The sequence below is a fragment of the Malassezia globosa genome (genome assembly GCF_000181695.2).
Source record: "Malassezia globosa CBS 7966 chromosome Unknown mgl_sf_4.1, whole genome shotgun sequence".
Lineage (NCBI taxonomy): Eukaryota > Fungi > Basidiomycota > Malasseziomycetes > Malasseziales > Malasseziaceae > Malassezia > Malassezia globosa.
In genome coordinates this window covers 660592-678161 of record NW_001849869.1, presented here as the reverse complement: position 1 = coordinate 678161, position 17570 = coordinate 660592, and the positions used below count along the sequence as shown (strand labels likewise).

At 49.3% G+C, this 17570-nt stretch overlaps 8 protein-coding genes across 8 annotated transcripts; 4 read left to right on the top strand and 4 right to left on the bottom strand.

Annotated features, from left to right (window-relative positions):
* Nucleotides 1–310: 310 nt before the first annotated feature.
* MGL_2079 (uncharacterized protein) lies at nucleotides 311–1957 on the bottom strand (the record flags this gene model as incomplete). Its single annotated transcript, XM_001731028.1, has 1 exon — nucleotides 311–1957. One exon carries the CDS (start codon nucleotides 1955–1957, stop codon nucleotides 311–313), a length of 1647 nt encoding a protein of 548 aa, XP_001731080.1.
* Nucleotides 1958–2385: 428 nt separating this feature from the next.
* On the top strand, nucleotides 2386–3933 carry MGL_2078 (uncharacterized protein; the record flags this gene model as incomplete). Its single annotated transcript, XM_001731027.1, has 3 exons — nucleotides 2386–2415; nucleotides 2456–3858; nucleotides 3903–3933. The coding sequence occupies 3 exons, from the start codon at nucleotides 2386–2388 to the stop codon at nucleotides 3931–3933; spliced, it is 1464 nt and encodes a 487-aa protein (XP_001731079.1).
* Nucleotides 3930–5009, bottom strand: MGL_2077 (uncharacterized protein; the record flags this gene model as incomplete). The annotated part of the gene is made up of 4 exons (XM_001731026.1): nucleotides 3930–4037; nucleotides 4075–4137; nucleotides 4181–4603; nucleotides 4650–5009. The coding sequence occupies 4 exons, from the start codon at nucleotides 5007–5009 to the stop codon at nucleotides 3930–3932; spliced, it is 954 nt and encodes a 317-aa protein (XP_001731078.1).
* A 1096-nt stretch (nucleotides 5010–6105) lies between these two features.
* MGL_2076 (uncharacterized protein) lies at nucleotides 6106–6216 on the top strand (the record flags this gene model as incomplete). The annotated part of the gene is made up of 1 exon (XM_001731025.1): nucleotides 6106–6216. One exon carries the CDS (start codon nucleotides 6106–6108, stop codon nucleotides 6214–6216), a length of 111 nt encoding a protein of 36 aa, XP_001731077.1.
* A 1011-nt stretch (nucleotides 6217–7227) lies between these two features.
* Nucleotides 7228–8577, bottom strand: MGL_2075 (uncharacterized protein; the record flags this gene model as incomplete). The annotated part of the gene is made up of 1 exon (XM_001731024.1): nucleotides 7228–8577. One exon carries the CDS (start codon nucleotides 8575–8577, stop codon nucleotides 7228–7230), a length of 1350 nt encoding a protein of 449 aa, XP_001731076.1.
* A 506-nt stretch (nucleotides 8578–9083) lies between these two features.
* On the bottom strand, nucleotides 9084–12187 carry MGL_2074 (uncharacterized protein; the record flags this gene model as incomplete). The annotated part of the gene is made up of 2 exons (XM_001731023.1): nucleotides 9084–11787; nucleotides 11832–12187. 2 exons carry the CDS (start codon nucleotides 12185–12187, stop codon nucleotides 9084–9086), a joined length of 3060 nt encoding a protein of 1019 aa, XP_001731075.1.
* A 249-nt stretch (nucleotides 12188–12436) lies between these two features.
* Nucleotides 12437–14395, top strand: MGL_2073 (uncharacterized protein; the record flags this gene model as incomplete). The annotated part of the gene is made up of 1 exon (XM_001731022.1): nucleotides 12437–14395. The coding sequence occupies one exon, from the start codon at nucleotides 12437–12439 to the stop codon at nucleotides 14393–14395; it is 1959 nt and encodes a 652-aa protein (XP_001731074.1).
* Nucleotides 14396–14894: 499 nt separating this feature from the next.
* On the top strand, nucleotides 14895–17569 carry MGL_2072 (uncharacterized protein; the record flags this gene model as incomplete). Its single annotated transcript, XM_001731021.1, has 2 exons — nucleotides 14895–15289; nucleotides 15367–17569. 2 exons carry the CDS (start codon nucleotides 14895–14897, stop codon nucleotides 17567–17569), a joined length of 2598 nt encoding a protein of 865 aa, XP_001731073.1.
* Nucleotide 17570: the final 1 nt, after the last annotated feature.

Genomic DNA, 17570 nt, shown 5'->3' with positions numbered 1-17570 from the left:
TGAATCTTTTTGATCGCGTAAAATCGCTCATCAAGCTTGTTTCTCGCTTTTACCACCACGCCGAACGCGCCTTTTCCGAGGAATTCTACTTCCTCGAAGTCATTCAAGTACCGCGAGACCGGCTGAAATGTCGGCAGCGCCAAATTCCTGAGCTGCCAGAAGGAGCCAACTCGGGAATTCTTTGCCTCCATTTCCTTATGTGGTGTTGCATGTGTAGGTACATGCCGGTCGCGGGGAAGGATAAGCGAACTTGCTAGTCCACTATTCGGCGAGACGTATGGGGTTGTGTGCTCGGCATCGGTGTTCGTCTTTACAGGCGCGCTCGTCGAAAGCTGATCAAGTTTCTCCAGCAGTTGCGATGTCGTAAACCCGTTGCCGGTTCAGAGCGACGCATCATGGCTTGGAGCAGAGCCAGAAACGGCGAAGAATCAGAATTCAATACACGCGTCTCAAAGAGCGCTTCAGGCGAGACAAACTGCTGCGTCACATGCTCTCCATACAGCATCTGGCATGCGCATCTTCCAAGATCCCACACGTCGCGAGCAGCCGAATAAATCAGTGGGTTTCGAAGACTTTCCGGCGCACGCCATCCATCCATCATCGACGCGCGCTCATCAGTCTCCATTCCATCGAGTGTATTCAAAGGGTTTGAACGGTGCATATCACGAAGCCGCTGGCGGTATAACGTGCCATGAAGACGCACTTGCCCATCTTGAAATAAAAATGCATCTAACGAGATACTTTGGTGTGTGAGTTTGTGCTTGTGCAGAGCGTCCAATGCCTGCAACAAGGATGTAAGAATCTGCCGAACACGTCGACAGGGCAGGGTACCGTATTGTTGAAGCATCGTGCGAAGCTGCATCGACCCACCATAATCATGCACTAAGCATAAGGATAAAGGGCACGAGGAAGTGGACGAAGGTGCATCGTCACGTTGCCCGGTCCGGCGGTTCCAGCCTAGCAGGGGCACGAGCGCTGGTGCGTGTACGCCACGCAACCGCGTTAGCTCATACTCAAACTCACTCAGTTTGCGCTGACCTGCGTGAGTCATGTAATATGTAGATGAGATAGGCACAATCTCCAGCGTCCACAAAACGTCACTAGGTAGAGTGTCTTCAGACACAAATGGCGTGCAGAGGAACGTACGCGCCAGTGGTACATGTGCAACACAGGGACCACGCCGCACGCGCTCTATGTCCATTCCATCAATGTGAACGGGTTCATGGAGCAGGAGTGTGTTTATACGAAATGCAGCATCGTCATTCTTACGAAGAGGCTCGCCCGTACCAGGCTCAGTTGTTGGCGGGAGGGAAAAATGAGGCGTGTCACGAAGCCGCTTGATTTCTGTCTTGATGACTTGCTTTTGCCGGCGCGTTTCATGCTCGATTCTCTGGGCAAGTTCATTAGAACGCTTCTGTTCCTCGTCATTACGCTGCTGCTCTTCTTCTTGTGTACGTAATTTGGCTTTCTCCTCTGCGGCAAGCGCACGATGCCGCATAAGCTCCTCGAGGCTCAGATTCGCACGCGTACCCTCGGGAGGCGCCGTATTGTGAGCACTGATATATTCTTGAGACATGTTAATTAATTCCCAGATCATTTCTGTGCCTCTCAGTGAACGAGCCATGTCATTCATCCGCTCTTCCAGTTCTTTAAGATTGTACAGGGGCACGCCTCGTGTACGCTTGTCGTTCACCTGAACGTAGCATGTAGCCTGTGTGTTGGGATAGAGTCGGGTGAGAACAAATCGCACCACAACAGATACATGTTTCTTCTGTGCGTCTATTTCCGGCCGCAATACAGCCTCATACGTTTGCACTTGTGTGGATGGCGCGCTGTGCCACGCAGAGGGCGTATGGACACAAAAGTCGTCCAACATAATGCTTTTTATCACTTCAAGCTCTATGCGCCGGCGCTCTTGTAGCTCATCGTTAAGCACATTCGATGCTTGCGACGTCATTCGTCAGCTATGTTTGAGACCGCGATGGAGGCTCGCGATGCTCATACAATCGAGTCAATCCACAAGCAGAATGCGCGTGAGACGAGGAGCTGCTATCGCACAAAACAGTTGAGCAACACGAATTATAATGAAGTGATTAGGAAAAAAAAGATGCCTCCGGTTGGCCAGAGAGATCCGCCCGTGACGATTGACACCCCCACCCAGCGTTTTCGTCGTAATGTCAATCCGTACCCCAACCACTTTGTGAATGTCTTTGTGTCGCCAACCACGTGCACCGGTGCGTCGGTTCCACATCGCGACACTCTCACTCCACCTAATTTTTGGCAGCCTTCCCATGTTCTAAATTGGGTATCCTCCCTTAACGACTACCTTCCTGATCGATCTGTATTGTCATTGAAAAGCAGATCTTCTTGGAAGTTGGCGAGGCCATGGAAGGAGACTGCCGCCGAGCAAAAAAGGTACGCACATATTAGTGCAGTTGCAGCTGATAAACTGTAGATCCTGAATACATTCTGTCCGGTCGGCACACAGCATGGACTAGACAAAGTAATTCCTCGCAGCGTACTTCGTAAGGCGAAGGGGTTCGCTATCTTCACGATTTTCCGCGTAGGCTTCCTTATGAGCGCTCGCGTCGGTATGGGAGTGGTTGTCGCGAAACTCCCAAGTGGCGAGTGGTCACCGCCTGCATCTATTGGAATTGGAGGCCTCGGCGGTGGCTTCAATGCTGGAGCTGAAATGGTCGACTTTCTGGTTGTGTTGAATTCCCGTGCAGCTGTGCGCTCATTCATGACAGCCGGTTCTCTTCAACTAGGTGGAAACTTGAGTCTGGCTGTAGGCCCACTTGGTCGCACAGGTGAGGCGAGCGCGGCGATGAATGCCGATATGCAATTTTCGGCTATGTACAGCTACAGTGTCAGCCGGGGTCTGTATGGTGGTATTACCATCGAGGGCACTGTTTTGATTGAACGGAAAGATACAAATGAAAAAGTGTACGGGGGTTCTGTTACGCCCATGCAGATCTTGAGCGGTCAAGTCGAAATGCCCCAGTTTGCTATACCGTTGATAACTCGCATCGAAGAGGCCACAGGCAAGGTTCCATTCGCCGATGAGGATTCATCCGTCATCGGAAATGAAGACTACAATGACCTTGGGTACGACGCTCACTTCGACGACTTGTATGCTCCTCCGCAAAGTATTCGTCGTCGCACAGCCCCTAATGCGCCATCGCCTGTTTCATACCGGCAACGGCTGTCAGGTTCACCCATGGATGATCTTGATGAGCAGCTCCAGTCTGCGAGTTTAAGTGGTCGCAGTCCAAGTCCACCCCCTCCATCGCGCTGGCGACCACCCGGTGTGCATCACAGATCCGACCCGTGCACAGCACGTGGCCCTTCCACTTATGATGCACCGACGTTTTCGACATCGTCTAAATACCGTGTGGATTCGTTCGGACGCGGCTCATCCAGCCATTCTCGGACACGAACGCAAGATTCATTAGCTCACGCTGCAGAAAATCCTTTCAGTGATATGAACGCTGTATTAGACGATGATATTCCGCACACGCAGAGATATTCGCAATTACATTTCCAATCACACTCAATTGAATTGCCCTCTGACAATTATGCATTGCTGGATGTTGATTCAACGCAAATGCCGACCCCCGCTAGTTGTCTACGTGACCCTGATCCAGTACAAACACATCCTATCGATCTTGTGGATCCTTCTCTTCTCGACGGTGATCTTGTTGTCGCTACCCATGACTATAAGGCACAACGTGACTCGGATCTGTCTTTCCAACGTGGCGATTTGATTCGCGTAACGCGCCGCACTGATAAACTTGATGACTGGTGGATGGGAGAGCTTGTAGCCAACTACCGCGAGGGACCACCGGAATCTGGCGAGTACGTCCATTTCAATATAGCATCAATGACTAACATTCAAACAGGTTCCCATCAAACTACACTGAGCCACTCTAGATACTAGCAAGCTGGCCACCAGTCTCCTGCATAACTTGCTGTGCATATTGGTCAATGAGCGCTTGGTCGAAACCAATTAGCGATATGTGGACTCCCTTATCCCACTACACGTAAGCTCGTCAACTTTCAAATATGACACACCTTAGGGTATGACCCCACACGAATTCCATCTTTCTTACCGGACAGGGTCAGTCGCTTCAATAGCTGTGACATGTATTAGCAGAAAGACAGTTTTCCACGAACGTACAGGGCTGATCACGCTTTCAGGTAGACTTGTCTGAATAAGGCATCGAATAGGTCGCGGCATGTTTGGATCCAGGTGCAGATATGGCTGCATCGCATGGAGCAATGCCTCGAACAAACTAGGAATACCTGGCAATATGCACACATTGCCATTCACACGAACGACCGGTACCCAAAGTTGTTCCGTAGGAAATATCACTTCTGACTCACGAGGAAAGAGAGCCATACGCTTTTGGGCTTCTCGCACGTCATCCGTGTCTGGTATGTCTTTGTATCGATGTCGAATCGCAATTTCCATCCGACGCAGAGTCTCATCGTTGTACTCAAGTGGCTCCTTACCAAATGCCTTCGCAATCGATTCGTACGTGATATCATCTGGCGTAGGTCCAATACCACCACTTGTAACTACCCAGTCGTAGTTCCGCGACTATTAATCAGTGTTAGTGAGCCAACAGTAAGTATTAGTATCGTACCATCCTTTGAACGGCCTCGACAATCTCCTTCTCATCGTCTGCGATTACTTCTACGCGCTTCAACTCGATACCCATCTCAAAACACATTTTTGCCATCTTATTACTGTTTGTATCATGGGTCTTACCATTGAGCACTTCATCACCGATGATCAAGCATGCGGCTGAACGCACGAACGGACGAGTTGGATCATTTGGGATAGGAGTTCGCTCATAAAAGGAAGGTAGAGAAGACATAACGGAAGCAGAGCTTGATGCTGATGACATTTTTTGCGTCAAAGTTCGAAGTTTAGGCGCCTTTGAGTACGATAGTATTGGAATTTGAACACACGTCCGAAGTCCTCGACCAAGCACGGAACTCATACGTATGTGTTGAGGCTCAGGTATATATATATCCGCTCGTCTCGATATGGCAGCTGGATTTAAGCCAAGTCGCACATGGATCCTATCAAGATTTGATAGCTTCTCGGCCGACTCATGACTGCTTTCAAATGCACAGACCATCTCAATAACATGAACCATTCTTCGTGTCGGAAACATTGTTCTCAACATCCATTTCGTGCCCAACTTTGTCAAACGAACGGTATAGCCTTGGAGCCCCAGAAAATGGTAAAACTATGATCAATGGAATAAAACAGATTGTTGACGAAAATCCAAGAACTTTTGAAATCCGGATTTTGGGTCAGATATCGACTCGTATTATTTGTTCGCCGCCGTACGGATAGAAGGGAAAAATGAAATCGCTGTCGTGCCAGTCGCATCTCGCCATTTAAAGGTATAAAATATCTCTTCGTATAATAAGGAAGAAAGACTACCTTTCAGTACGATGTCTTCTAGAGTTCTATCCGTAATGCAGTCATATTGAGATTATCTTCTGCTTCGACAAAATTTTGATTGTTGATTACATATCCAAATTTCCTTCCTATACAAGGCTATACGATACAAATTCGAATCAGTCTCGTCACATTGTCTAGATTACTTCTACATTTGGTGATCTTAAAGTGTGTGTGTTGCTTATTGTATACGAGATCAGCCAATGAAGGTTGAGCGACTGTTTCACGAAAGGGTAAAAGGCAAATTTCACACTACGATCAATTCTTACTTAGGATTTAAACCAAATATCTGAATCGCGTGTCGAATTTTCTATCCCAAAAGAGTTGCTTTACAAATACAATTATGCTCAAGTGGCTTTCAAAAAACCTCCCTAGATCTAGCAATTCAATCAAAACCATCATTTGAAATGCAACTCTCTGCATGGCTTTAGCTTTATAGTTAAGATTTGCACCATAGATGGTCAATGGTATCTCATCTGACTCATTTTGCAGCTTATAGGTCCTTGATAGGACATGTCCAAAGTATAGACATGGAACTGAACTACAACACATGCGCACATACCACTTTGAAGCGATTTCTAATGATTTGTCATGTTGAACATTATCTAGCATTTTCAGTTCCACAAATGAACTTGAGCCGAAAACTGTTGTTTTTTTTGGCCCGGACATGCTACAGCTTGTCTCTCCTGAGTCGGTACGATAAATTGGACTCGATTATCTTCAATCATGTTTTATAATCCACATTATTTTGTCAAATACATAGCTTTACGGTAAGAAAAATAAGGCATGGGTATTTTGCATATACGTGCTTTCATTCGAGGAGCGAAGCTCGAAGGAAAAGAGTATTCACATCGAGAATTTCAACATCATAATCGCGCCAATCTTCAAGAGAAGTCCTTTGCATGCTTCGTTTTTTTTTTTCAGTGTTATAGGCACATAGAATAGAGCTTTCTTCATGACATTTATCGACTTTTGGAACGTCTGGGAAGTGCTACACCGACGGCATGTGGTGAATCATAGTGCAAAAATAATTTCCCGATCCTGATTTGATTCAGGAACGAAGAATCGCATCAGGGGTCCAGTTTTAAAATGCGTCACTGTGACCTCACGCTGAATAAAATTAATGAAATGTACCTTCTGCCATTTTATTCCGACTAGTTCGCTTGTAATGTATCTTGATTCCTTGAGACAATACATATAGTTACGGTCGTTTAAATCAACAGAGGCTGCGTAAACCATCTATTCTCTGTCTAAAGTCTGTCCGGTGAGATCAAACTTTTTCTTTACTCTATCATCAGTGGAATCTGTCATTCACATTACTCGATTTGTAAATCGGCCTTGTCATATCGACGGTGAATAAGAAGCAGTTCTCTTGTGCCCAAACAATCCCTTTTGCAATAAATCATATACATTATTTATACTTTTAAACGCAGTATTGGTCATATCATTGTTATTTCCGGTGCAAAAAACTGAAATCAATGCTTATTTGGTTCTTGACAACATTATCAGAGACGAAAGACGTCACATGGAAGTAACCCAGGTGTATTTGCACGCAACAAGAAGCACACAGAGTTACTAGCGTATACCAAATCACCGAAGATAGGCCCCAAACATTTGCTAGTCCTCATGCAATAAAATATCTGTTTGTAAAACTGTACGAGTAATATGTAGCGCAAGATTCTTATTGAAGAAATCCTAAGCATCTGGGGATAAACAGTCATGCCACCACATATCTCGAATATAAACCTCTACTTATTATTCGCCTTCTCACGAAGTACGCGACGAAGAATTTTACCTGATTGGCTCTTGGGAATTTCGTCGATAAACACCACGCCACCGCGAAGCTTCTTGTGATTTGCAACTTTGCTATCGAGCCAATTGGCAATTTCATTACCACATGCATCTTTCTCAGACTGTGAGCTGTTCACAAGATCAATGACACCCTTCTTAGGGACCACAAACGCCATAGGCAGTTCCGTCGCAATATCTTCCTTATACAAACCAATGACGGCACAGTCAGCAATATTCGGGTGCGCAAGAAGCATGTCCTCAAGTTCTGCCGGTGGAACCTGGAAGCCTTTGTACTTAATAAGTTCTTTCATGCGGTCAACAATGTAAAAGAAACCATCTTTCACAATCGCGATGTCACCTGTCTTGAACCAGCCATCAGGTGTCATACACTCGTTTGTGGCATCTGGGTTGTTCAGATAGCCTTTCATCACGCTTCGACCGCGCACCCAAAGCTCACCCGGGTTACCCGAGGACCCTTGTTCATAAGCCACGTCCTTGCCATCGTAGTTCACGAGACGAATCTCATTAAAGGGCACAATCTGGCCTGCCGAGCCTAGATGTTGACGGTGCCTATCAACGATACAACGCAAGAGAACAGGCGCAGTTTCGCTCAAGCCATATCCTTGAGCAAGTCCAAGTTTGGGAAGACGGTGCTGCACTTCTTCGCACAATTCGCGACCCAGCGGAGCGGCACCTGATATCACCGCAGTCAAAGAGGACATATCGTACTTGTCAACGTCCGGGTGGCGCGCAAGAGCAAGCAAAATCGGCGGTACGACCACAGACATGTTGGCATGGAATCTCTGGACAGCCGCACAAAAGACGTTAATGTCGAACCTTGGTACAACGACGACACGAAAACCGTGGAGGAAGGAAGACAGCACGAGAATATTCAGGCCGAAAATATGGAAGAAAGGTAGCACACCAATGGCTGTTTGGTATGGGCCGCCCTCTCGACGCGAGACGAGATTGAAAGTCTCAGTATTCGAAATAAGGTTGTCATGAGTTAGCATGACTCCTTTAGGTTTGCCGCTAGTGCCACTGGAATATACGATGAACGAAACATCTTCAGTCGAGTTGACGCGCTCTGTGGGCCAATCTTTATCCTGAAGAGCCTCACGAAAGTCGAGCTCTCCGGTGGTGGCTGCTTGCACAGCGTCAGCATCGTTGATAATCCAGACTGATGGCTGGCCATTAGGAAGTTTGAATGATCGGCCAAGCTTGGATAGTGCCTCACGCAAGCTCTTGAGTGTCATAGGATGCGCAAAGATCATCTTTAAATCGGAGTCAGCAACCGGATGCTCCATTTCAGCGGCAGAATAGATAGGATTTAATGTCACACATATGCAGCCAGCCTTTAATATACCAAGAACCACTGGTGCGTACAAGGTCGAGTTCGGTGAAATGATGCCAATGCGATCACCCTTGTTGAGCTTAAGAGTTTCCCGCAAGAAATGTGCAGTTTGTTTAGCCAACTGAATCACATCGTAACGATTGAGCGTCTTTCCGTCGAGACGGTAGTACGCCACATCTTTGTCAGACAGATGCCCCGGGTTTGAGACGATCCAGCTAAATAGGCTGCGATGTCAGAAAGAACCAATAACTCCTAGAATACCAACTTTCCGTCTGATGGATATTTGGTCGGAGGCGTGGGAAACTCCGACTTCAAAATCTGGGCCATGTTGCACAACCGTAGGGAGAGTGAGAAAGGAATGAAGGAAAATGTGGGGAGAATGGGAGTCCCTTCTCAAAAATGCCGCCGTTCCCCAAAGGTACAGCGCAGAGAACCGCACGTGACAGTTACATAATCATGTTAGAAGAATTGAGTTACCGAGGGTTTCGCTGGCAGACCACCGCTCCCAGGTGCGGCCGAGTCGATACCCATAGTAGCCATAGGATCTTCGTTTGTCTCGTCCTCAAGGGAATCTGCGACAGAGGCCTGGCTTCGGAAGCCATCAAGGCTGTCGAGATCAGTCTCTTTCTGCTTGAGGCTTTGCGTAATAAGGTCGCTCTGAGTCATGGAGAGCGACCTCGCGTCCAACGAAAGCGTGCCCCACATTCCCTCACGAAGTAGGTCAACCGAAGCCATCGAGCCACGGAAAGGAGCGCGAACTGGGTCCATCGCAAGCGAGTCATTCACAGAGTTTGCCTCCGAAGCTGCACGTTCAAACCGAGACATAACCCTGCGCTCGACAGGTGGCGGGCCAAATCGAACCATCGATGGCTGCAAGTTCGACAGGGCACCCTCGACAAGCAGATTCCGGTCTTTGAAATGAACGAGTAGGTGGTACCAGAGAGGATTCTTGCATAAGATGCGTGGGTTTCCAATCAAAATCAGACCGAATCGAGCACGTGTGAGCGCCACATTCAGGCGACGGGGATCGCTCAAGAATCCTATGCCCAAGCTGCTGTTGCTTCGGACGCAACTGACGATGATATAGTCCTTTTCACGGCCCTGGAACGCATCGACGCTTGCCACTTCTACATTGCGGTATGCGTCTTTCATCATGCTGCCGTGCAGCTGCATATAGTTGATGACAAAGTTTCTTTGACCTTCATAGGGTGTAACCACACCAATATGTTCGGCAGCAACGCCTGCTTTTAGCAGTGTAGTAACGAGCTTCTCTACGCTCGATGCTTCGGTCCGGTTCAAATACGACGTTCCACTGGCGGAGATTTCTTCCTGTCCCAGGTTTTGATAGAACATCATAGGCATGTTAGGCACTGGCCAAGGGATTGCAACATTTCTTCGCAACCGCTCATGCGCACTTACGCCGTTCTGCAACATGCCGTCGTAAAACATGTTGCTTGGGAACTCCGACAATGCTGGATGCATACGGTATTGCACTTCAAGACGCCGTGGCTTCACACCAAGAAGAACCAGCCGTTCGAATAAGCTCAAGTTCATACCAGCATCAGCCACTTTGCGGTTCAGCACGACAGGACCTAGCTGCTTATGATCACCAACGAGTACAAGCTGACGGCAACCACGAACAATTGGGATTAGACACTCTGGCTCGACTGCTTGAGTCGCTTCGTCAATGAGCACAGTCTGGAACTCGTATGAATGGAGCCGTCTGTCTGCTGAGCTCGAGCACGTCGTGCAAATAACATCTGCAGCATCGAGAATCTCCCGCTCGCGCTGGAACACTTGACTCCTGTATCTGCGCTCTTCCATTGTGCTGAGCTCTCCATTGTTCCGCTTTTGTTCGATCAAATGCGACAATTCTGTGTTTTCTTCCACCTGCGCTACCTGCTCATGTAGAGCCAGGAAACGAACTTGACTACTGATGGTTTCGCGCATGCGTGAGACGAGACGTACGACTTTGAGACCTGTGCGATGAAGCTTTTCTGTGAGCTGATCAACAGCCACATTCGAAGGAGCACACACCAGAATCTTGCCCCGCTTCATCTGCACGAGGTGATAGATCAAAGAAGCACTCGTTACAGTCTTGCCTGTACCAGGAGGACCTTGGATCAAACTCAAGGGGGACGTGAGTACCGTTTTTAGCGCAGTGAGTTGACTGTAATTAAGCTCCGGCAAGCCAGAGACATGAAGTCGCCGAGGCATTTGCACCTGTAGTGGAATGGCTTTGCTTGGAATTCCCAGCAGGACTTTTTGGAGGTACGTCGACATACAAGGACGACCGCGTGAAAATCGAGAGAGCGCATTTTTCATGCGCGAATAAGTGATGCCAATCCATACAAACTCGAGCATGTAGTTTGTCGTGCACTCGAGTGGCGGCGATAGATGCTTTGGCACTTCGCAAGCCACTTCCATCGACGATGTGGGTGAGAAGCGAACCACTGTCACCGTTGATTCCCACGCAGGTGCCATGCTACCTGTGTAACGAAGCAGCAACTCATCGCCCATACTTAAGCGAATTTCACCACTTTCAAGCTGCGGAAGACGCAACCAAACTAGCAACATGTTTTTAGTCTCTTCCCACCGCACGGTAATGTCATGCTGAGCGAGATTTTCTTTGATCTTTTTGTCGTATGCTTCCTCGACAGAAAGCAAAACTCGGAATATTTCATAGTATTGTGCAAGTGAGTCGTATTTTATCATGGTCTCAGGAAGTTTCCGTTCCTGTTCCGGATTCTCGACGTCCCGGAGTGTCGCGAGCTCATTTTCGCGCCAGAGATCCTCGAGTTTGCGGATCTGGTCTGATGTAATCTGGCGCGCACTCTTTTGCTGCTTCAAAGACGGAATCTTGACAAACCACGACAAAAATGCGCGATTCTCAATGAGTGGCGACCACTGTGATGCGTCCCAGTCCATATCCTTCGTATTGGCCGCAAAATTGCAAGGCGTACGACAAAGCAGCATGACAACAGCTTCACCCTTCGCTGGCAAAAATCCAAGAACAAATGGATTTTTTGAACCACATGTATAGCATTCCGGCACTGTATCACCTAGTGGTGACATAGGATGCAGCATAACGGCCTTGTGTCGCGCACGAACGAGGTGCGTCACAATATGAGATGACGTCGTTTTCCCACTCCCGTTGCAGAACCTGAAGTATTAGAAGAATACATAAGATCGCGAACAAATACACACCATTTATTACACACTGTACACTTGATCACGCAGTCCACATCGGCGAGCCCGCAGTAGGCACAAGCGTGCTCTGGAAGAATTTCCTCAGGCTCCGTCGGCGCTTCCTTGTCCTCTTCACGTTCTTCTTGATCGTATTCATATAATGGCTCTTGTTCTTGTGGGTGGACCAAATTGTTTTCATCATCTTTATGCTCAACTTTAGCCTTTGTCTTGTTCTTTGGCTTGTTCTTTTTCCCTTTCATGTTACCCTTTTCGGTGTTTCCAACGTCTGGCTCATTTTGTATCTGCAGATTCCTTACATCTTCTGTTAGCTTTTGCACAGATGGATGGCCAGACTTAGAAGAGCCTCGAGCCATCCTTGCAATGAGTAAAGGGTGCGGCGAATGTGGTTGTGTAAATCGGAAGTGAGAATCTCGATTTGCGAGCAGAAACTGAACGAGTTTGCACACGAATTCTTTGCTCAAGTCGCCACACTCGGCCACAGCCCACAGGGTGTGGGCTGCTCGCAGTGTCTACGCCAATTTATCTTCCTGCATCACGTGTGTGGAGAAACGATTTAAGCATTCAATGCTGAACTCGTCCCCATCAGCCATTGCTGTCTCTTTATGGGCGAGGACGTCCATGTGGCACGGCTGCGTCAGATGCAAGATGTGCCACATATTCCGCATATGAACACATCGATTCCTGGTCCTGACTATGTGTTGCCGGAGGTGACAGAAGAAGAGGAACAAGCGCTTGAAGAGGACCCCGTTCTCCACGCGCATGATGAGGATGAACTCGCTTGGCTTCGTCGTCTACCTTGGTGGCATAAGCCTCGGCCACTTTGGCTTCTTCCTGTTTTATTTTTATTTGCATTATCTGCCGGTATGATGCTTGCATCTCGCCTCGAGCTCTTTCTCGCTTTAATATGCAAGGCGATGCACGTCGATGACATAGAACTGCACGAGTCATCGTCTCTCTCGCTCGCATCCTTGCCATCCTTCATTCACCCTGTACATGCTCCATCTGCCGTCTGCCGCAGGTCAGTTCAAGCGCAGAGTCGCCTGTCGATTATCCAGCTAGAGCTCGTCGTGATTGTTGGTGTCTTTTCAATGCTGACGACGAGCTTTTGGTCTCAGCTATCTGATCGCAAAGGACGAACGCGCGTACTTGCCATTGCACTCTCTGGATCCTTATGCAATGATGCTGTGTCATTGTGTGTATCGCTTGTGTCTTTGTCCAACATTCCATTGGGATGGTGGATCCTCGTTTGGGGCAGCGTAATGGAGGGCGTACTTGGTGCGTCTGGCACCGTTACGGCAATGGCACAATCATATCTCACTGATGTTACATCTAGCGGTACTCGATCGCGTTTGTATGCACTGATGACAGGGGTGCTTTTTGCTGGTGTCGCTATCGGCCCGACCATCGGCGGCTTTGTCACCAAGTATACGGGTAGTTTGAGTCTGACGATTCTCCTCGCAAGCCTTGTCCGACTTTCCATTTTTGCCATTTCTCCTATGATACCCGAAAGCTTGAGCCCAGCGGTGCGAGAAAATGCTACCCAAGAGCATGATTCAATGCTTCGTTTCGAGCGAGATCGCCACGGTCAAATGGTTGCCTTTTGGGCGGGGGTGAAAAAAGCCATCATGACTCCCCTAGAAAGTCTCAGCTTCTTGCTACCACGGCGTAAATCAAGCTATGCTCTTGTGCCGAACGAGTCGTTCCCTACGCTTTCTTCTACCGAGCAGCGTGTGACATCGAGCGAGTGGGACACGAATCTGCTTCTTCTCTCTGCGGCATATGCGGTAGAAATGACATGCATTGCAATTGTGCCGGTCAAAATTCAGTATGTCCAACTCGTATTCGGCTGGAGCTCTAGCGCTGTCGGATTGTTCGTCAGCTTTGCAGCTGTCTCGCGCATGCTCACACTTACAGTCTTGGTACCTCTTTTGGTCAAGCTCCTTCACCGTATGCCGAAGTCTATTGTGCTGCCTCAAGATGCCGCTTTTGTGTCGGCATCTGATGCCTATGAGGTCTTGGACGAGCATGGTCGCCTCCTGTATGCGTCCCCGCCTGCTTTATGGACACAAGCTGAGCAGCAGCTGGAAAAGCGATGGATGGCACGAGCCAAGCAGCTTCAGCTCATTCACGACAGCCACATGGACATGTATATTGCTGTGGTCTCTGCGTTTATAACAGTGATTGCCTCGATCATCATGGCGCACTCGCGGACATCTGGTCTGTTCATGTTTGGGACATTCGCCGTATCACTGGGTGCAGGAATAGGATCGGCTGTGAGCTCCTTAGGGATGGCTGTGATACCGCGTGCGGACGGTGCGGGTCGTTTGTTTGGTGCATGGGCTATTCTCAGTACTTTGTCTAGCGCGATTGTCGGCCCTTTTATGTTCTCTATGGTGTTCAGTCGCAGTGCTTCAACTACACCCTCGTTGGTGTTTTATTTAGTTGGTGCGCTTCAGCTCTTGACGCTATCTCTCCTGTACTTTGTGCGTCTTAGCTCGAGTGATACGCTTGAAGGGCTTGCACCACGACCGCATGCTCCATTGCGTAGAAATAGACCATAATATATCAGCAACTTCTCCTGCCTCACTCCCTCAACCTTCTGTTCATCAAAAGTGAGCTACTATCACTGTCATCAGTCATGGAGTTGCTTCAGAATGATGTTTCAACGGTGTCGTGGCCCTTTGCGCCTCAACTGTCCTTCCTAACCCCACCCCCACCCGCACCCACCGCAAGCCCTGCCCTCCTTGGCCACATGGCCCCCAGGATGAACATCGCACATACCTTGCGGGTGTGTGTATCACGTGATACGCGTGCGTGATGGACCTGTGCTGTGGAGAGTTACGAAGTCCGTCGCGCGGGCGTTTGGCTGACTTGAGCCTCCTGGCCCCGAGTTGCGGAGGCAGTGAGGCTGACTTGGGCGACTGGGGTCTTGTCTGGCGCGCCGGGCGAAGTGGCAAGCAAAAAAAAGACAACCAAGGTGACGGATATTACCGAGCAACCAGAAAAAAAGAGCGCTCAGACAACACTGTCGACGATAAACCTTGCCATCTAGACGCGGTCATGTCGTCGTTTTTTCAAACGCAGCAGCAGGTTGCTGCTTTGGACCCACGCCTCGGTAGTCTGATGGCAAGTGCGGGTCTGTACAATCTGCGCGCATTGATCAAGGGTGTAAGAGCGTGCAAGACACTGGCTGATGAGCGAGCGCTCTTACAGAAGGAGTCTGCTGCAATACGTACATCATTCAAGGACGACGATGCGTATATGCGATACAATAACCTATCGAAATTGTTGTATATTCATATGCTTGGTTACCCGGCGCATTTTGGGCAGATGGAATGTCTCAAGCTCGTGGCATCGCCACGCTTTGCGGACAAGCGTCTTGGATATCTGGGTATAATGGTATTACTGGATGAGAATGCACAAGTGCTAATGCTCGTAACGAATGGGCTAAAAAAGTACGTGTCATTGCATGTGCATTTGTGCATGTTACCGCGTTGGGCCAAGAAAACTAACCACGCCTCACGGGCTTTAGCGATATGAACCACTCGAATATGTACATTGTGGGTCTTGCGCTGTGCACGTTTGCGAACATTGCGTCGGAGGAGATGTCACGCGATTTGTGCAATGAGATCGAAAAGCTCATGTCAAGTGCAAACTCATACATCAGGAAAAAGGCTGTACTGTGTGCCAAGCGCATCATCCGAAAGGTGCCCGATCTTGTCGACCACTTTCGACACCGGACATTGCAACTGTTGAGTGACAAGAGCCATGGCGTCTTGCTCTGTACCATCAGTCTTGCGATCCAGATCTGCGAGACGGATCCATCCTCTGTGGCACTGTTCCGCCGAGCGACGTCGTCTCTCGTTGCCATGCTGCGCAATTTGCTGTCGACAAGCTTTTCGCCGGAGCATGACGTTGCGGGTGTGACGGATCCGTTTTTGCAGGCCAAGATCTTGCGCTTTATGCGTGTGCTAGGCCGCGACAGTGCCGAAGTATCGGACATGATCAATGACATCCTCGCACAGGTCGCGACGAACACAGATGGAAGCAAGATCGTAGGCAACAGCATTCTTTACGAGTGCGTATTGACGATTCTGGACATCAAGGCTGATTCTGGTCTACGTGTGATGGCAATCAATATTCTCGGCAAGTTCCTTGGAAATCACGACAACAACATCCGCTACGTCGCCCTCAATACGCTCATTAAGGTCGTTTCGATCGATACCAACGCCGTGCAGAGACATCGAGCGACTATTCTTGCGTGCTTGCGTGACGTTGACATCTCAATTCGCCGGCGTGCATTAGAACTTGCGTACACACTCATCAATGAAAATACCGTACTGTCCGTCATGCATGAGCTCCTGCAATTCCTCGAGGTGGCTGACACCGAGTTCAAGCTTGGTCTCACCACGCGTATTGGCATGGCAGCTGAGCGGTTCGCACCCAATGTCCGCTGGCACGTGGACACCATGCTCCACGTCCTGCGTGTCGCTGGTCAATATGTGCGTGAGGAAGTGCTGGCTTCGTTTCTTCGTCTTGTGTGCCATACGCCCGAGCTGCATGCGTATGCCGTGGAGCAGCTGTATGTGGCTCTCCACTCAGACATGTCGCAGCTGTACCAGACACTTGCAGCTGTGTGGGTGATTGGCGAGTACGGCGATCTGCTCTTTGAGCGTGGAAGTGTCGAGATCGACGGTTCCGTCTACAAACTAGATCCGAAGTCCGTGATTGATGTTTTGGCAATGCTCCTGGACTCCGTGTACGCCACAGAGCCGGTGCGTGAGTACACTCTGACGGCTCTGCCCAAGCTGTACACGCGCATGCAAGATGTAACGCAGCAGAAACGCATTCAATCGATCCTCGCACAGTATGACGAGAGCATCGATCTGGAGACGCAGAAGCGTGCACTTGAGTATGGTGCATTGCTGAAGCGTGCTTCCATTCGAGATGCCGTCATGGAGGTCATGCCGCTTCCACTGCAGCGCCCGCTGACGACCGGCTCAGCGAGTGAGGCCCAGTCATCCTTGGGTGCTGCCGCTGCGGCTTCGTCAGCTGCTACGTCGGATTCCTTGCTCCTAGACACGGATGCCGGCGCTTCTAGCACGGGTGGTGCATCGACAACGCCGGCACCCAAGCAAAATGCACATGATCTGTTGGCTGATATATTCGGTTCAGGAAACGAGTCGGCGTCGGAAAATACGTCGTCGGCTTCGTCAACAGCAAGCACAGTAACAAAAAAGCCGTCGTCTGCGCAACAAGATATTTTGGGTCTGTTCGATTCTCCCGCAGCCTCAGAGCATACTACTGCTTCAGACGTCGCACAGACGACGTCGGCGTTTGGGGAGATGGATCTGCTCGGTAGCAGTGGAGACGACACGTCGTCAATGTCCAAGGCACCAACGCCACTACCTGAAGATCCACCGGTATACTCGAAGAACGGGCTGAATCTTGCCTTGGTCGTCACCAGACAAGAGGGCAAGGATGTCTTGGTCCAAGCACGCTTCTTGTGCACGAGTGGCGCAGTCGAGAGCATCATGTTGCAGGCTGCTGTGCCAAAGACACAGCATCTTCAGATGCATGCACTATCGAAGTCAACGCTGTATGCGGGCGAGCAGGCTATGCAAGACATGGACATTGCAGGTGTCATGAGTGGGAAGGTGCGACTGCGAATTCGATTGATCTATCGAGTGCGTGGTGAAGAAGTGCGTGACCAGTTGGACTGGACGCAACCGTAGT